Source organism: Vombatus ursinus, unplaced genomic scaffold (assembly GCF_900497805.2).
Source record: "Vombatus ursinus unplaced genomic scaffold, bare-nosed wombat genome assembly UNPS02014863.1, whole genome shotgun sequence".
NCBI classification, from domain to species: Eukaryota; Metazoa; Chordata; class Mammalia; order Diprotodontia; family Vombatidae; genus Vombatus; species Vombatus ursinus.
The window spans coordinates 27,637,856-27,651,751 of NW_020954641.1; the positions used below are offsets into that span (position 1 = coordinate 27,637,856).

Below are 13,896 nucleotides of genomic sequence, written 5' to 3' on the forward strand. Positions count from 1 at the left end.
ACTGGAGGTATAGGCTGAGACATCTTTTCAGATATGGACAATGTGTGGATGTTTTGCTTAATTCTGCCTATTTGTTATAAGGTGCTTTGGAAGTGGGAGTGGGGTAAGGGTGGGAGGGAGAAGAGGAGGGATGGTGGGATATGGGACGAGAAGAGAAGACTAACAATAGTGATGCAAAAAAAAAAAAAAAGAGGAAAGAGGGTCACTGCATTTTTTTTTAAATGCAGAAAAAAGAACAGAAGGGGGGGTTTGGAGGAAGGCACAGACAAGCAGGACAGCTCTGAAACGAACGTATTCAATTTATTAAATAACTTTGAAAAGATATGCAAGCTGTACGTCGAGACTGGTGGTTTCATAGGCAATCCTCTTTTTCTGTTGTTCTTCTTTGTATATAGAAATGATCCTGTTTGTAAATATTCGTTAATTTCAGAAAAACAAAAACAAACAACAAAAAAATTAAAAATAAGTCCAACCCTCTCATTTTATAGAGGAGGGAACTGAGAAGTCATTTTGCCCAAAGCCACAAAGTGATTTAGGTTAAGAGCAAAATGGAGACTGAAACAAATCTTCTTAACACCTTTTCAAAGGTGATGAAACAACTTCCCTTCAGGTATATTAGAAAGGCTTTTAATAGGGGATAGTTCTGTTTTCTGATGAGAAAGCAAGAGGAGAGTGGTTTCAACTGAAGCCCTGTAGGGGTTTAAATTTGAGAAGAAGTGACTGAGGACTATTAAAAATCAAGGGCTATGGCAAGAAACCAAAGGAGGGTCTGCAACCATCTAGGAAGGTCTGGGTCCTCAAGGAACCCTTGAGGGTGTAGGATTTCTGGAATGTGGTTCCACCTCCAACACTGGGACTCTGAAGCCTCACTGTTCTGACACACCTGGATATCTATGTGCATGCGCTGGCACATCAGGGTCATCCCATGCTGGAGTGAGACAGGTTAAGACTAAGACACTATGAGGAAAGGGAGCAGGGAGTAAATGAGGATGGACAGGGCAAGCAAGGGTTAGAACACACCGGCCTCAAGGCCCTCCAACCTTCTGTAGAACAAACATCGGATTACAGAAACTTCCCAGATGAGTGGACATGGCAAAGCAAAAAGAACAAAGGTCTTTACAGCCTGTCCAACCCCCCACCCACACTGCTGCTGGTGGAGTCAATACCAACCTTGGGTCTTGCCGGAGATGGCCGAGGCCTCTTCTTCACCTCTATCCAATTCTCTGAATCTAGGTCAGGCAGGCTGGCTGAGAGGCCCTTGGGTAGCGTCTTTAGGTTGCTGACCTCTTCTGTCTTAGCTGGCACAGGAGTGGCCGATCGGGGAGAACCCGGTGCCGATTCTGGAGGGAGTGCTGGCATTAGAATACACTTGGGCCTAAATCTTGAACGGCCCCCATTCCTCTTTCCAAGGAAACCATGAAGAACATTTATGAACTGCTGCCTAAGCCCTGCAGTCCTCCCTCTCAGGCAGTATGTAACACCTTCCCATAGGTGGTCTCCCCAGCTCTGCTTCCCACCTCTCCAACCTCCCCCCACCAACCTGTCTCCTTCTGGAAACTCTGTCGGGGCACAAACTCAGGGCAGTTGATGAGCTGAGAGAAGTCAGTCTGGGAGTAATCTGTCATTGTGGGTCCTGGTAGAGGCCACTTCTCAGGCTGCTCCTTTCTCCGGATTTTCTGCTCTACAATCTCAACCACCTTGCTATCCTTTAAGGCCTAAAGGAGGAATGTGGGTAATAGTGACAAGACTCCCCCTACAGCTGGTCAGACCCCATTAGAATTCTAGAAAATGGGCATGTTTCTGGGGCAATCACCAGTGCAAACGGAAGCAGGCTCTCCCCCCCACCCCCCAAGGCCAGGATCCCTCCTCCCTCCAGGTCCTCAACTGTTTTATCCATTCCCTGCAGTGCCCCCTATTCCCTGGCACCTGGATGATGAGGCCCACTTCAGTGGTGAGGGCTTTCACTCTGTGGAAGGAGGCAATGAGGGTGATAGGAAGGAAACCATCATTGTCCATTTTACGCCGCAGGAAGAAGTCTCGCTCCAAATTGTCTACACTGAAGTAGTATTCACTACTCACCCAGGAAGGAAGAAAGAGAAGTAGGTAAGAGGGGAGAGTGGGCAAAGGACCCCACAGTGATTTTTCTGCACACAACTCTCCACAGATCAATAATATGCACTGAAATTTTCCTTCTCATAGTGCTTCAACAGCCTTTTCCTGCACTTAAATCTTTCACTTCTCAAAAAGGCCTTGTACCCCAAGAATGGAACCCTCCCATAAAAAAGGGGGAAGAAAGAGAGAGACAGAAAGAGAGACAAAACAGAAAGAGAGACACAGAGAGAGAGACACACACACACAGAGAAAAGAGAGAGACCACCTAATAAAATAAGCAGCAGTATGGTGTAGTAGAGATGTAATACACTGTACCAGTATGGCATACTACTCTTAGAATAAGAAAATGTTAAGTTGAAATCCCATCTCAGATATTAGTTGAGTGGCCTTAAGCAAGTCACCAAATCCCTGTGCCTCAGTTTTCCTAGCTCTCTATCTATGATCCTAGACTAACCTACAGATGTGCAATGAGGGAGCTAGGTGGTATAGTAGATAAGAGAGCTAATCTTGCCTAGGACATTTACTAACCAAGTGACCCTAAGCAAGCTATTTAACTTTGCTCAGCTTCAACTGACAATAGTGCCTACTGCATAAGATTTTTGTGAGGATCAAATAAATGATAATCCATGTATGCTGTTTTATAAACCTTCAATGCTAGTTATTATTAATCATACACTTTCATGCTGTTACATAACCTCTGGACACACTATCTTTGTCTCCCCAAGAGGACTCTATGCTCTGAAATCAAAGAGTACCTTCCTAACTGGTACCCTCCCTCCCCTCTCAGTGCCTAGCACAGAGCTGGGTACAAAGCAGACACTCCATGTTGCTGACTTGAATAGACATGGCCTGACAAGGTTAAGGAGGGCAGAGTAAAATACAGGATCACAGGTTTAGAGCTAGAAGAAATTTCTGAGATCTGTTCAACTTCCGCATCTGCAGATAGGAAAACTGACACTCAGAGATGGTGACTTGTCCTGGGTCACACAACGAACAAGCAGAAGAATCCATATTTGAACTCAGGTCTCATGACTCCAAATACAGAATAAACTCTCCACTACCACACACCATCTTATTGTTCCACCAGAAACCGACCTTGGACCTTTGAACTCCCTGCCACCATCCCCAGAGCATAATCATTCTCCCTACTCCCTCATCAACCCCAACTCACATCTGTCGCTTAATGTAGTCTTTCAGCAGCTCCTGGTCCACATTATACAGATCATTGCTGCTCACATTGTCAAAGTAATAGGTGATGTTACTTTGGTACTTGGGGGTGCGAGAGCCATCAGAGCAGTCATACTTTCGGTAGCCATATTGGTAATCAAAGTGGGCTGTGGAGTGGGAGAAAAGAGAAGGATGTTATCACGCCATGAGAGGACAGGAACTTTCCCTGTTAGGGAACTTTCCTGGGAAGAACAGACAGGTGCTGCTGAGGGAACAAAATCAGGCTGGTGTCAGTGTTCTGCCCAGATGGATGACAAAGATGAAAACACGGAAAAGTAAAAGACCACCATTTTGCAAGTCCCAAGACACGGATTCCAGACTTGGCCCTGCTACTACCTTAGACAAGTCACAACCTCTCTGGAGATGTTCTAGACACTATGCTCTAATAGTTGAAGACCCCTTTCAGTTCTACTATCTTGCATTTTAAGGACCCTCCCAGGTCTTCTGAAATCTATATGAAGGTCACAAGAGGAATCCAGAATTACATTCTGTTGATGACCTCAGCTTGGCTGGGAGAAGAAAGGGGATTGGTTCAACATTCCCTACCCACAGCCTATGCACTCAGTCCTACTCCCCTCACCCCATTCTCAGCTCTCACGTACATCGAGTGTTGCCCCGGCCTCGGCCCCGGCCTCTGCCTCGGCCCCGGCCTCGGCCCCGGAACGCGCCCCGAATGGCTCCCCCCTCACTCTTCACGCTTGACGTCTCATCATGGTCGGGCCAGGCCCTTTCCTGTTTGTTGTCCGGATGCCACCCCGGGGAAGAGGGGGGACCTTGGCTCAGTCCTGGAGAGAAGGGGGAGGGGAGGGGTTCATCCACCTGGGGGATAGCTCCTTTCTTCCCCAGTTTCCTATCTACCCCTAAAAGCTTCCCACTCTCCAGCCCACCACCACGAGGTCCTCCCCACCCAGCAACACTCTCAGGTACCTTTGACCTCACCACGGCTGGCAGACGGGTGGCGAAGCTGCTCATTCTGGCGGTTGGTACGTAAAGCAGTTTTGTCCCGGGCCACATCTGACTTCATGTCTATTTGCAATGGAACCCACTTGTGTTTGCTCCCTGGGGGACATCGTGAGCACGTGAAACACCGTTAGGGGAGAGGGGGGCTCTTCAGTGACACCTCTTCCCAGCCCCTTCAAGACCAACACTTCCCACAGATAGAATGCCCAACTTATAGGTCTGGTCTTTCCCAGGAGTCAGGCCCCTTACCTTTCTTCTTCTGTCCAGCTTTCTGGCTATCATCATCCCCATTCTTTTCTTCTCCAGATTCATCTGACTTGGCCTTTGGACTTTCCTTATTGTCACTGCTATCTCCTTTTTCCTGTTCCTTCATGTCCTTCTTCAGGGGTGGTTTGCGAAGTGGAGCTGGCTTATGGGGCTGGGGCTGGAAGAGAAATAAGGGGCTCTTCACAAATGATTCAGTAGATGAGAGAGTAAATCAGTCAGGGGCAGAGGCAACCTTCCCTGACCCACCATGTTTCCCTAGATAGCACCCCACAGAGTGGAGTGTGCTGAAAGGGAAATACTGAGTAGTTTAAGAGACCTTAAACTCTGGGAGTTTCTTCTATAGCTAGGTGGGGTACAATATATGGTGCTAGACCTGGGGCTCCAATCCTTCCTCAGACATCGACTGGCTGTGTGACCCCAGCCAAGTCACTTAACATCTCTCACACCTCAGTTTATCTGTAAAAGGAGATAATAGCGCCTCCCTCACAGGACTACTATGCAGACCACATGAGATCATACATGCAAAGTGCTTCGCAAACTCTAAAGCACTACAAAATTTCTAGCTATTATTATTATTATTACTTTTAAAATGGGAGATAATTTCTGGTTAAATTAGTCAGAAGACCAGTATTTGAATCCAAGATGACATTTACTATGTGATCCTTGGTAAACCTCTTGGTTCCTCAGCTTCCTCATCTGTTAAAATAGGGATAATCGCCTTGTCTACCTCACAGCCTTCCTGAAATACTTTGTGAATCTTGAAGCATTACAGAATTGAGTCATTACTGTTACCTTATTATTATTACTACTCTATACACAGGTCTGCTGGCTACTTAATCTGAGAGGCAGAGCCCTGGGCAAGTTAGGGCCTGAAGGGACTAAGGATCTCCCCTCTGTGGGAAAGCTGGGGAAAAGCCAGACCCAGGGTCACATTACCCACCCGCAAACAGCTTTTGAGGGAGAGACTAGAGCACATTGGCAGTCACAGCCTAGAGGCCTGGCCAGGAAGATTATCCAGCCTGCAGTCCCAGAATAGCAGAATGGAATAAAGAAACTGGTGAACAGCGAAGGCCTAACAAGGCAATCTAAGGCCCACAGTCTATGGGGAAGCTATTCTTGGTCCCTCCTGACCTGGAATTCAGGTCCCCAAAACCATTCTGGCTAGAGACTGGGGAATGTGCTTAGTCCAGATCATGGAAGTAGATATAGTAGCATTCCAGTACAACTTCACTTTTATACCACCCATTTCTTACCACACCCCTATCTTTCTTCTGGACTCTAGCTTCTTAAAGTCAAAGGCTAAGAAACTGAGTTAGTAGAGGAGGGTATATACAAGATGAGTTCAATTGTGCCAACCCTAGCCTCTTACCTGAACACTCTTGTGGGCTATCTCCCCAGGTGTGGGCCAGTTGGTAGCATCTCCAAAATCACTCACCTGGAACACAAAATTAGGTCATTCTCTTAACACTGATGTGCCCTTATCACCTTTCCTCCCCTCATCTCTCAATTCCTTATTTAGGATAGTCTTAAACACTGTCCCCCTACCCCCAGCTTAATACTGGCCATCAAAGCAGTGGGGACTGAGGTGTGAGATGAGGATGGACAGTCAGGATCATCTCCTCCCTCCTCCAATAGCCACCCTCATCCCTAACACTGAACAGCTGCTGTTTAGGCAGAGCCTGAGGGGGAGATGCAGCTGGTACCACAGATGGAGAGGGCTCCTGGCTGAAAAACCCAATCTCATAGGGCCCCAGGTGAAAGGAAGACTGCCCCTGAGAAACATCTCCAATTGATACCATCAACATACCTTGCTACCTTTTCGAGGTTTGGGGTTGGCTGCCCTCACCACTTTGGCCGGAGCTGAGTGCTCTGTAGGGATAATATGAAAAAGACATTGGTTGAACCTGAGGCAAGCGAGAGAAAGAGCACAATCCTCCCCTCTCCCAAATGAGTCCCTACTTCCTATCCCCCTTCTCCCTCTATTGCACAAATAGACCCCCAAATCTGAACCTCCCCAAGATCAGTAAAGCCAAGGTAGATGATGAAAAAAGAAAGGCTCAGGTGATCCACACTCAATAGAAAACAGCTTCTCCTCAATTCTCTTGTTCTGCTCAGGCTTTAAAAGCAAGGATTGGAAAAATTTAAAAGCAGAGAAAGGAAGGCAAACTCTGTCTCAGAGAATGAATTCTCAAAAGCAGTAGACAACTGAGATTCTTTCTCAGTGGCCTCAACTCCCCACCCAAGGGAAGAAATAAGTCTCAGATGACCAATAAGGACCCTGTTGTAGCTTTCTAATGCCTATGATCTTATAATTCCTGTACCAATTCCCTCTAACATGAGGCAGGTGGGAAAACTCAAGCTCAGGATCTTAGACTCTGGACCTTTAACTTTCTGCCTCAATTTTCTCACAGTTTCTGGTTCTAAGGTGATGGGGCTGAGGGTAGGCCAAATTCTACTTTTTTGTGAGCTTTCTCATGACCCAAGTTGATGAACACACATCCATCACTGAAACATTTATTAAACACCCACCCACATACTAGGCACTATGACTAGGTTGGGTGCTACTGAATCAAAAAGTTAAATCCAGGCCTCTAGCTCCTTCGTTGGGCATAAAGGTCTTGAGACCTGAGGGTCATCAGACCAAATCTACACTTCCCTACATCAGATCCAAAAGCACTGTGGCAAGGGATTCTAGCTTAGAGAACAGAAAGATTCACAGGGATACCAAAGGGATAGGCAACCTAGAGAAAGGACAGATCTGGGACTAAGAGACCCAACGTAACTTCCACTAAGGATTCTCCTAATTTTTTAGCTCTTCGGCTTTACTGTCTCTATCTACTATGAATATAGGCCAAGTCATTCAACTTCTTCTATTGTAAATAAGATGATCTAGAGTTCCTTCCCACTTTAAATCCAATGATGCCATAGGTAAGGGAGTATGAGAACAGAGGTGTCAGGGAAAGGCATAGAAGCTAGGGACGGGAAAATGATATTGTGTACCCAGGGAAAGGCAAAATGGGCTTCTAAGAATTCAATCAAGTCCGAAGCCAGTCTGGGCATCTCCCAAGCCTGGTAATATAGGGCCCACATCACTATCCTTGAGGTTCAGAGATTATTACTGAGGAACAGTCTTCCCCCAACCACACAGAAGACCCTTGCCTTGCCAAAGAATAAATATGGAAAGAGGTGGTGAGGAATGAATGAGCTAAGATATGTAAATATGTAGGTAGTAGTATGGTATAATGAGAATCAAGGCCTGGGTGGGGATCCAGTTCTGTCACTACCTGGCTGAGCCTCAGCTTCCTCCTCCTATAAAATCAGGAGGGTTGTACTATATGGTATCTGAGGCGGCTCAGGTGGTAACATTCTAAAACTCCATTATGGGTCATAGGCAGGGAACCTTCTGAGATTTTAAAGAGGAAGCGACTTCCACCACACTCCCTCCTACCAGGTCTCCAGCCACTAAGTTCCAAACATAGCCACAGAGATCAATGACCTTTTAAGACTCAATACCCTGAGGTTTTTCTCCCACTCACCTCCCACCCTCTTCTGCTCGCTTATCAACTAGCTACCAGCTGGGGAAGATGACATCTCCCAGACTCTGAGAGGAGAAACACTCACTGAGCTGACTTCGAAGGGAATGTTCTACCCCTTTGGTCTGACCGATGTTCCCTTAATGGGCAGAAAGTGTCCCCACCCAGCTCTTTACCACCACATTCCTGACACCAGCTCCCAGAGAAGATACTGCTGCTTTTAGAGACACCCCACAAAGGTAGTCCACAAATCAAGCCTGAACTACCACTGGTCTGTCTGTTCATCTCTGCCCACCCCCAGGTACACAGTAATTTTCACTCACTCACCCATATTTCCAACCAGGCTGGCACTGCCCCAACCCCTGGGAGCTCCTAATAACTTGGTGTGATCACCAAAGTGTAGTGGAAAGAGCCCTTAGATTGGGGTCAAAGATCTGGGTTTGAATGCTAACTGCTGAATATTCAAGTATCTGTGATTCTGAGCAACTGGACCCCTCTGATTTAGTTTCCTCACTGGCAAGGGAAAAAAAAAAAAAAACAAAAACAACACAACCAGGAATGACATTACTTAATGGGATACCTAATAAGGTCGTTATGAGGAAAGCACTTTGTAAACCTTAATATATGATCAGAGATTCAAAGTTGGAAGGAACTCACAGGCCACCCTCATTTTGCAGATGAGGAAACTGAGGGACAGAGGTTAAGTGAATTACCCCTCCCCAAAGTCGCAGTTATTTTAAGAATCAGAGACAGAATTTGAATCCAGATCTTCCTGACTCCAAGCCCCTTATTCATTTATCCATTTAACCACCTAGCTTACTCTCAAATTAACAACTGTAGGTCAGAATTAGGTCTGTGGGAGAAGGCTTTTTTGCTTGGCTATATAGCTGTGAGCTACTGTTACAATGACTAGGCCAGGGTAGCTTCTGTAGACCAAAACACAGGTGTTACACCTCTCTGACCCCAGGATTTTCCAAGTGAACTTCTCCCTGCCCCTGATGTCATAGTACCTTCTAAAAGTTTTGGAGCACAACGGTAGACACCAAATTAAGGAGTGTGCTTGGCTGGTTATATGGCAGTGTCAAGAGCATTAGATTTAGAGTGAACCTGGGTTCAAATCCAGGCTCTGATACTTACAGTATGACCTGTATGACCTTGGGCCAAAGTCACTTCCTTTCTTTTCTGAGCCTCGATTTCTTCACTTATAAAGCCAGGGTGAGGGTAGACTAGTATATAACTAAGGCTCCTTCTAGCACTTAAATCCTATGATTTTAATTTACATTAACATCTGGGACAAAATTTACCCTCCTTGCCATGTCCTATGGTCTTCCACTCTTCCCACTTTTGGTATCCCTTTATATTCAACATAGTGAGAGGGTCAAAGTGCTGGGAGCCGAAATGTTTTATAACTGGCTGGGGAACAAGTCTAGGAGGTAGAGCAGACTGAGGGCCTTCCTAGGTTAGAACATGCTATTTTAAAAAATTAAATAGCAGCAATTTACATTTCTATAGTGCTACAACAGTTTATAAGGAAACTTCTTCAAGGAAATATTGTAACTATTATTATCCTTAATTTTCAGATGAAGAAATAAACTTTTTCTGATATGTCTGATATCCAAGATGTACAAGGAATTGAGAAAAAAAAATACCAAGAACCATTCCCTAAAAGATAAGTGATCAAATGGTTAAGAATAAATTGTCCAAAGAACTACAAAAAGGCAGCAGCCATTTAAAAAATGCTTCAAATCACTACTATGGAAATGTAAATGAAAACAACGCTGAGTTTCTTACCTTTCACCCATCTGACTTGGCAAGAAACAATCTGTTGGAGAAGCTATGAATAAACTGGCACAATACTATACTGTTGAAGCTGTGAACTGATCCAACCATTCTGAAAAACTATTTGGACTTCTACTAGAAAAGTCACTAAATTATTAATTTCTTTTAATCTAAATATCTTCGTACTAGATTAAAGACATACCACCACAAGATTAATGACATACATAGTAACTATTACTCATAAATGCACTTTCTGTGGGGGCAAAAACTGGAAACAAACTGGGCACTTACTGAACAAAAATAATGAAAGATTCAGAGAAACATGGAATGAACTACATGAGGTGATGCAGTCAAGTAAACAGAGCCAGAAAACAATATACATGATGACTACAATAATATAAATGAAAAAAATACTGAAAAGGTAGCCAAACTAATTATAATGACCAATCAATCTTGACCCTGGGAAGATGATGAAGCACACTTCTTTTACACCTCATACAGAGTTATAGGGCCATGGATGAGGAATGTTGGATAAGTAATGTGGGTTGGTTTTACTATTTTTTATTATAAGGAAGGGGTCATCGGAGATAGGACAGGAAATAATTATGATATAATAACAAAAGAGATCAATAAAATTACCCTTCCAAGTTCATGTCAATCCCACCATACTTAAATTCTTTGCCTAGACCTACTCCTTTTTAGTTAGGACTTTTACAAAACTTCCATTTCTAGTAGCGTACAGCCTGGGTCAAACTCATGGTCCACACATCCCAGACTACCAGTTAACAGGAGTACCATGTTGGTTCAGTACTGATCTCCTGGGGGATCCTCCATGAACTACATGGCCAAGATCTTTCCATTTTATCCCTTTCTTAGCTTTCCTAATCTGTCACAACAGATCAATCCTTCCCTAATACTGTAATAACAGTATATGTGGGGAGTGAATTTTTTTTTAAATTAAAGATAGCGTTATCCCTGTTGTAAAATCTGTCAATAAGCATTTAACAAATATTTATTATGTACCAGGAACTGTGACAAGTGCTGGGAAAACAACGGGCAAAACGACATCTTTGCCCACAAGGAGCTTAAATTTAAATGGAAGAGACAACAAGTAAACAGTTATGTACTAATAAGTATACAAGAAATAGGGAAGACCATCTGAGAGAAGGGGGAGGTGGGAAGACAGACTGGTTAAGCTCCCAAAAAAGGTAGGTTTTGCTTTGCAGAATATTTCATCAGACTCCAAACCTCTCATTTTATAGATTTCAAAGACAGTAAAACTAACTCCCTGGGTTATCCAAACCCTCAATTTGTATGGATAAATGAAAAGTTAACTTCAATGATAACAGCATAAATGCCTTTCAAATCTACTTTATATTTAAGAGAATAGACACACAAAATTGCAGAGCTAGAAGAAATCATCTAGCTCAAGCCCACAAAGGAAGAACTAAAACCCAGAGAAGGGCAATGACTCAGCCAGGGTGATATATGAAGGCAGCCAAAGAGTCAAGGCCTGCTAATTCAGTTCTGCACCCAGAGCCCTGATTTCCTACTAGCAACAGGAACAAAATATGGGGGATAAGAAATAGTGAGATGTATTCAGGGTCATTTCTATCTTTCAAAAGAAACCATTCATCTATTAAAATTCCCCAGGGATCATGGGAGATGGAGGAACGGAGAGAAACTAAGGAAACTTGAAAATCTCAAGAGGAGATTTTAGAGTTTCATCAATTAGGCAGGAGGGAAGGGGCTTGGTGTCTGACTTGGTTTCATTTGCATTTAATGCAAAAGAAGAGGCTGAGTGAGGCCAAACTAAGCCAAGCCAAACCCAGGGCTCTCTCAGGGTCCCCCTCTGAGCTGACTCAGCAGTCCAGGCCCCAAAAGGGGAGGAGACTTTCCTTGTTCCTGGACTAGGCATTAGGGAAGGGATTTCGAAAGTAGTGTATGTTAAATAGGGTATATTCTATGCACAGTGCTCACTGCAGTATACACAGGGCTCTGAATAGCTCAAAATAAAGGACTGCTTAATGAATGAAAAATTGTGAACTATCAGAAGATGCCCAAGCATAAACCACATTCCCCAGCTTACTCCAACACAAGGTTGAGAGGTACAGCATAGCAACCACCCTCTTCCTCCCACCCTCTCAAATAGCAGCAAAGAGCCTCTAAGATAACAAGCAATTCCACAACCCCAATCAGGATGCTTTACAGAGCTAAATAATGGTGTTATTAATCTCTAGGGGAGAGAAGGGGAAAACTCAACAGAGAATGGATTTAGAGCCACATAAGTGATGGAGGGAACCCCACCCAGTCTAGCCTAGTCCATTACACCAAAGGGTCTTCCAGAGAAGCTTCAGGGGCTTGGTGGGTGGGTGATAGGAAACACTGGTAGCAAAAGGTAAGTTCTAAAAGAAGCCAGAGGGTTGGGTTCTCTGGTTACCTCAGTTCAATCAATCAGTCAACATTTATTAAGCACCTACCAGGTGCCAGGCACTATCACCAAGCTCAAGGTATACAAAAAGAGGCAAAAGATAGTCCCTGTCTTCAAGGAGCTTACAATCTAATGGGAGAGAAAACATGAACACAAATATATACAAAGCAAGCCACATACAGGACAGAAAGAAAATAATTAACAGAGGGAAGTCACTACTACTAGGAGAGGCTGAGGAAAGGCTTCCTGTAGAAGGTGGGATTTTTGTTGCAATTTAAAGAAAGCAAGGGAGGTGGGCAGTTGGAGTGGAGGAGGGAGAGTATTCCAGGTATGGGGGACATCAGAGAGAATACCAGGAGCATTCTATCAATTCTTCATCCAAGAGATCTTGGAGGGGAAAACTCCTCCCCCAAATCACCTTTGGTAGGGTGGAGGGCAAGTTATGATCTCTCAAATTCAGCTTAAATAAAACCCTTCCCTTCTCTGAGACTCATTTTGCACATATGTAAAATGAGAGGGTTGGCCCACTTTCCAACTTCAATTTTTTTTTTAAAAGATTCTATACCCCCTTCCAAACGAACTCAAGTTCCTGTTTCCCAAATAAAGTCTCTATCACTTATACCAAGAATGGAATCAAAGTCCCCTTTCTACTTCTCAGTTGTTCCCTGTTAGGGTGGAAAGAGCGCTTGGCTCTGAAGTTAGAGAACCCGAAGTGAACTCAGGCAAGTCATTTAGCCATACAGGTCTGAGAAGTAGTTTCCTCATCCGTAACATTAAAGGGTTAGGCTAAATAAATAGCCTCAGAGGATCCCTCCCAATTCTCAATCTACAATTCAATGATCCATTTTGGCCACAATGTATTCCCAGCTTGACAAAGACCCAGTCACTGGCCCCATTACCCACATTAATTAATTAGCTTTTGCTCCTAGGGCCCTTGGGTGAACAGTATTTCCTACTCAGCTCTGGATTTGAGTCCCAAAAGGTTTGATTTTTTAGGACAGGGAAGCCACCTCCCTTTTCCTGGGGCTCAGCCCTACCTCACAATAGTTTGGGTGCCTTGGGTCATTGGTGAGGGCCCTTCCAATTCCAGTCTTCTCTCCTCCCCACTAGGGTGTCCCCCACTAGAGAACACAGGCCACTGGGGAGAATCACAGACCCTCATCCCATTCAAGGCAACACAAAAGAGAGAGTGGAGCATGTTTCACTGAAAAGAACACTGAACACGGTGCTAAGAGGCCCCAAGGTTTGAACTGTGGTTTTACAATTTATTACCTAATGACCTTGGATGAGTCACATGACCTCTACACAAGTACGGGTTCCTTACTTGCAAAATGAGACTGGATTAGATCAGTGCTTCTTAACTTTTCTTGTATCACAAAAGGCAAAGCCCCCAGGCATTCTGGTGAAGTATACGGACTCCTCAGAATGGTTTTAAATGCATAAAATGACACACAGATTTTTTTAAAAAGCAATTTAACTGAGTGATCAAAATATTATGGATCCCAGATTAAGAACCCTGGCATAGCGGTAGCTAGGTGGCGCAGTGGATAGAGCACCGGCCCTGAAGTCAGGAGGACCTGAGTTCAA

At 44.4% G+C, this 13,896-nt stretch overlaps 1 protein-coding gene across 4 annotated transcripts in view; it reads right to left on the minus strand.

Annotated features, from left to right (window-relative positions):
• The window catches only part of LARP1 (La ribonucleoprotein domain family member 1), a 58,753-nt gene that overhangs the window by 18,541 nt on the left and 26,316 nt on the right, over nt 1-13,896 (minus strand). For 2 of the 4 annotated variants that reach the window (XM_027841707.1, XM_027841704.1), the window contains exons 2-10: nt 6,374-6,435; nt 5,936-6,001; nt 4,549-4,723; nt 4,267-4,398; nt 3,942-4,124; nt 3,284-3,446; nt 1,927-2,071; nt 1,541-1,715; nt 1,171-1,340 (exon numbers count right to left, since the gene is read on the minus strand). In XM_027841707.1, coding sequence (XP_027697508.1) covers nt 1,171-1,340; nt 1,541-1,715; nt 1,927-2,071; nt 3,284-3,446; nt 3,942-4,124; nt 4,267-4,398; nt 4,549-4,723; nt 5,936-6,001; nt 6,374-6,435 — 1,271 coding nt within the window. Of the gene's footprint in view, nt 1-1,170; nt 1,341-1,540; nt 1,716-1,926; nt 2,072-3,283; nt 3,447-3,941; nt 4,125-4,266; nt 4,399-4,548; nt 4,724-5,935; nt 6,002-6,373; nt 6,436-13,896 lie in introns of those variants that run through there. The other 2 variants (XM_027841706.1, XM_027841708.1) reach the window with 2 other exon arrangements.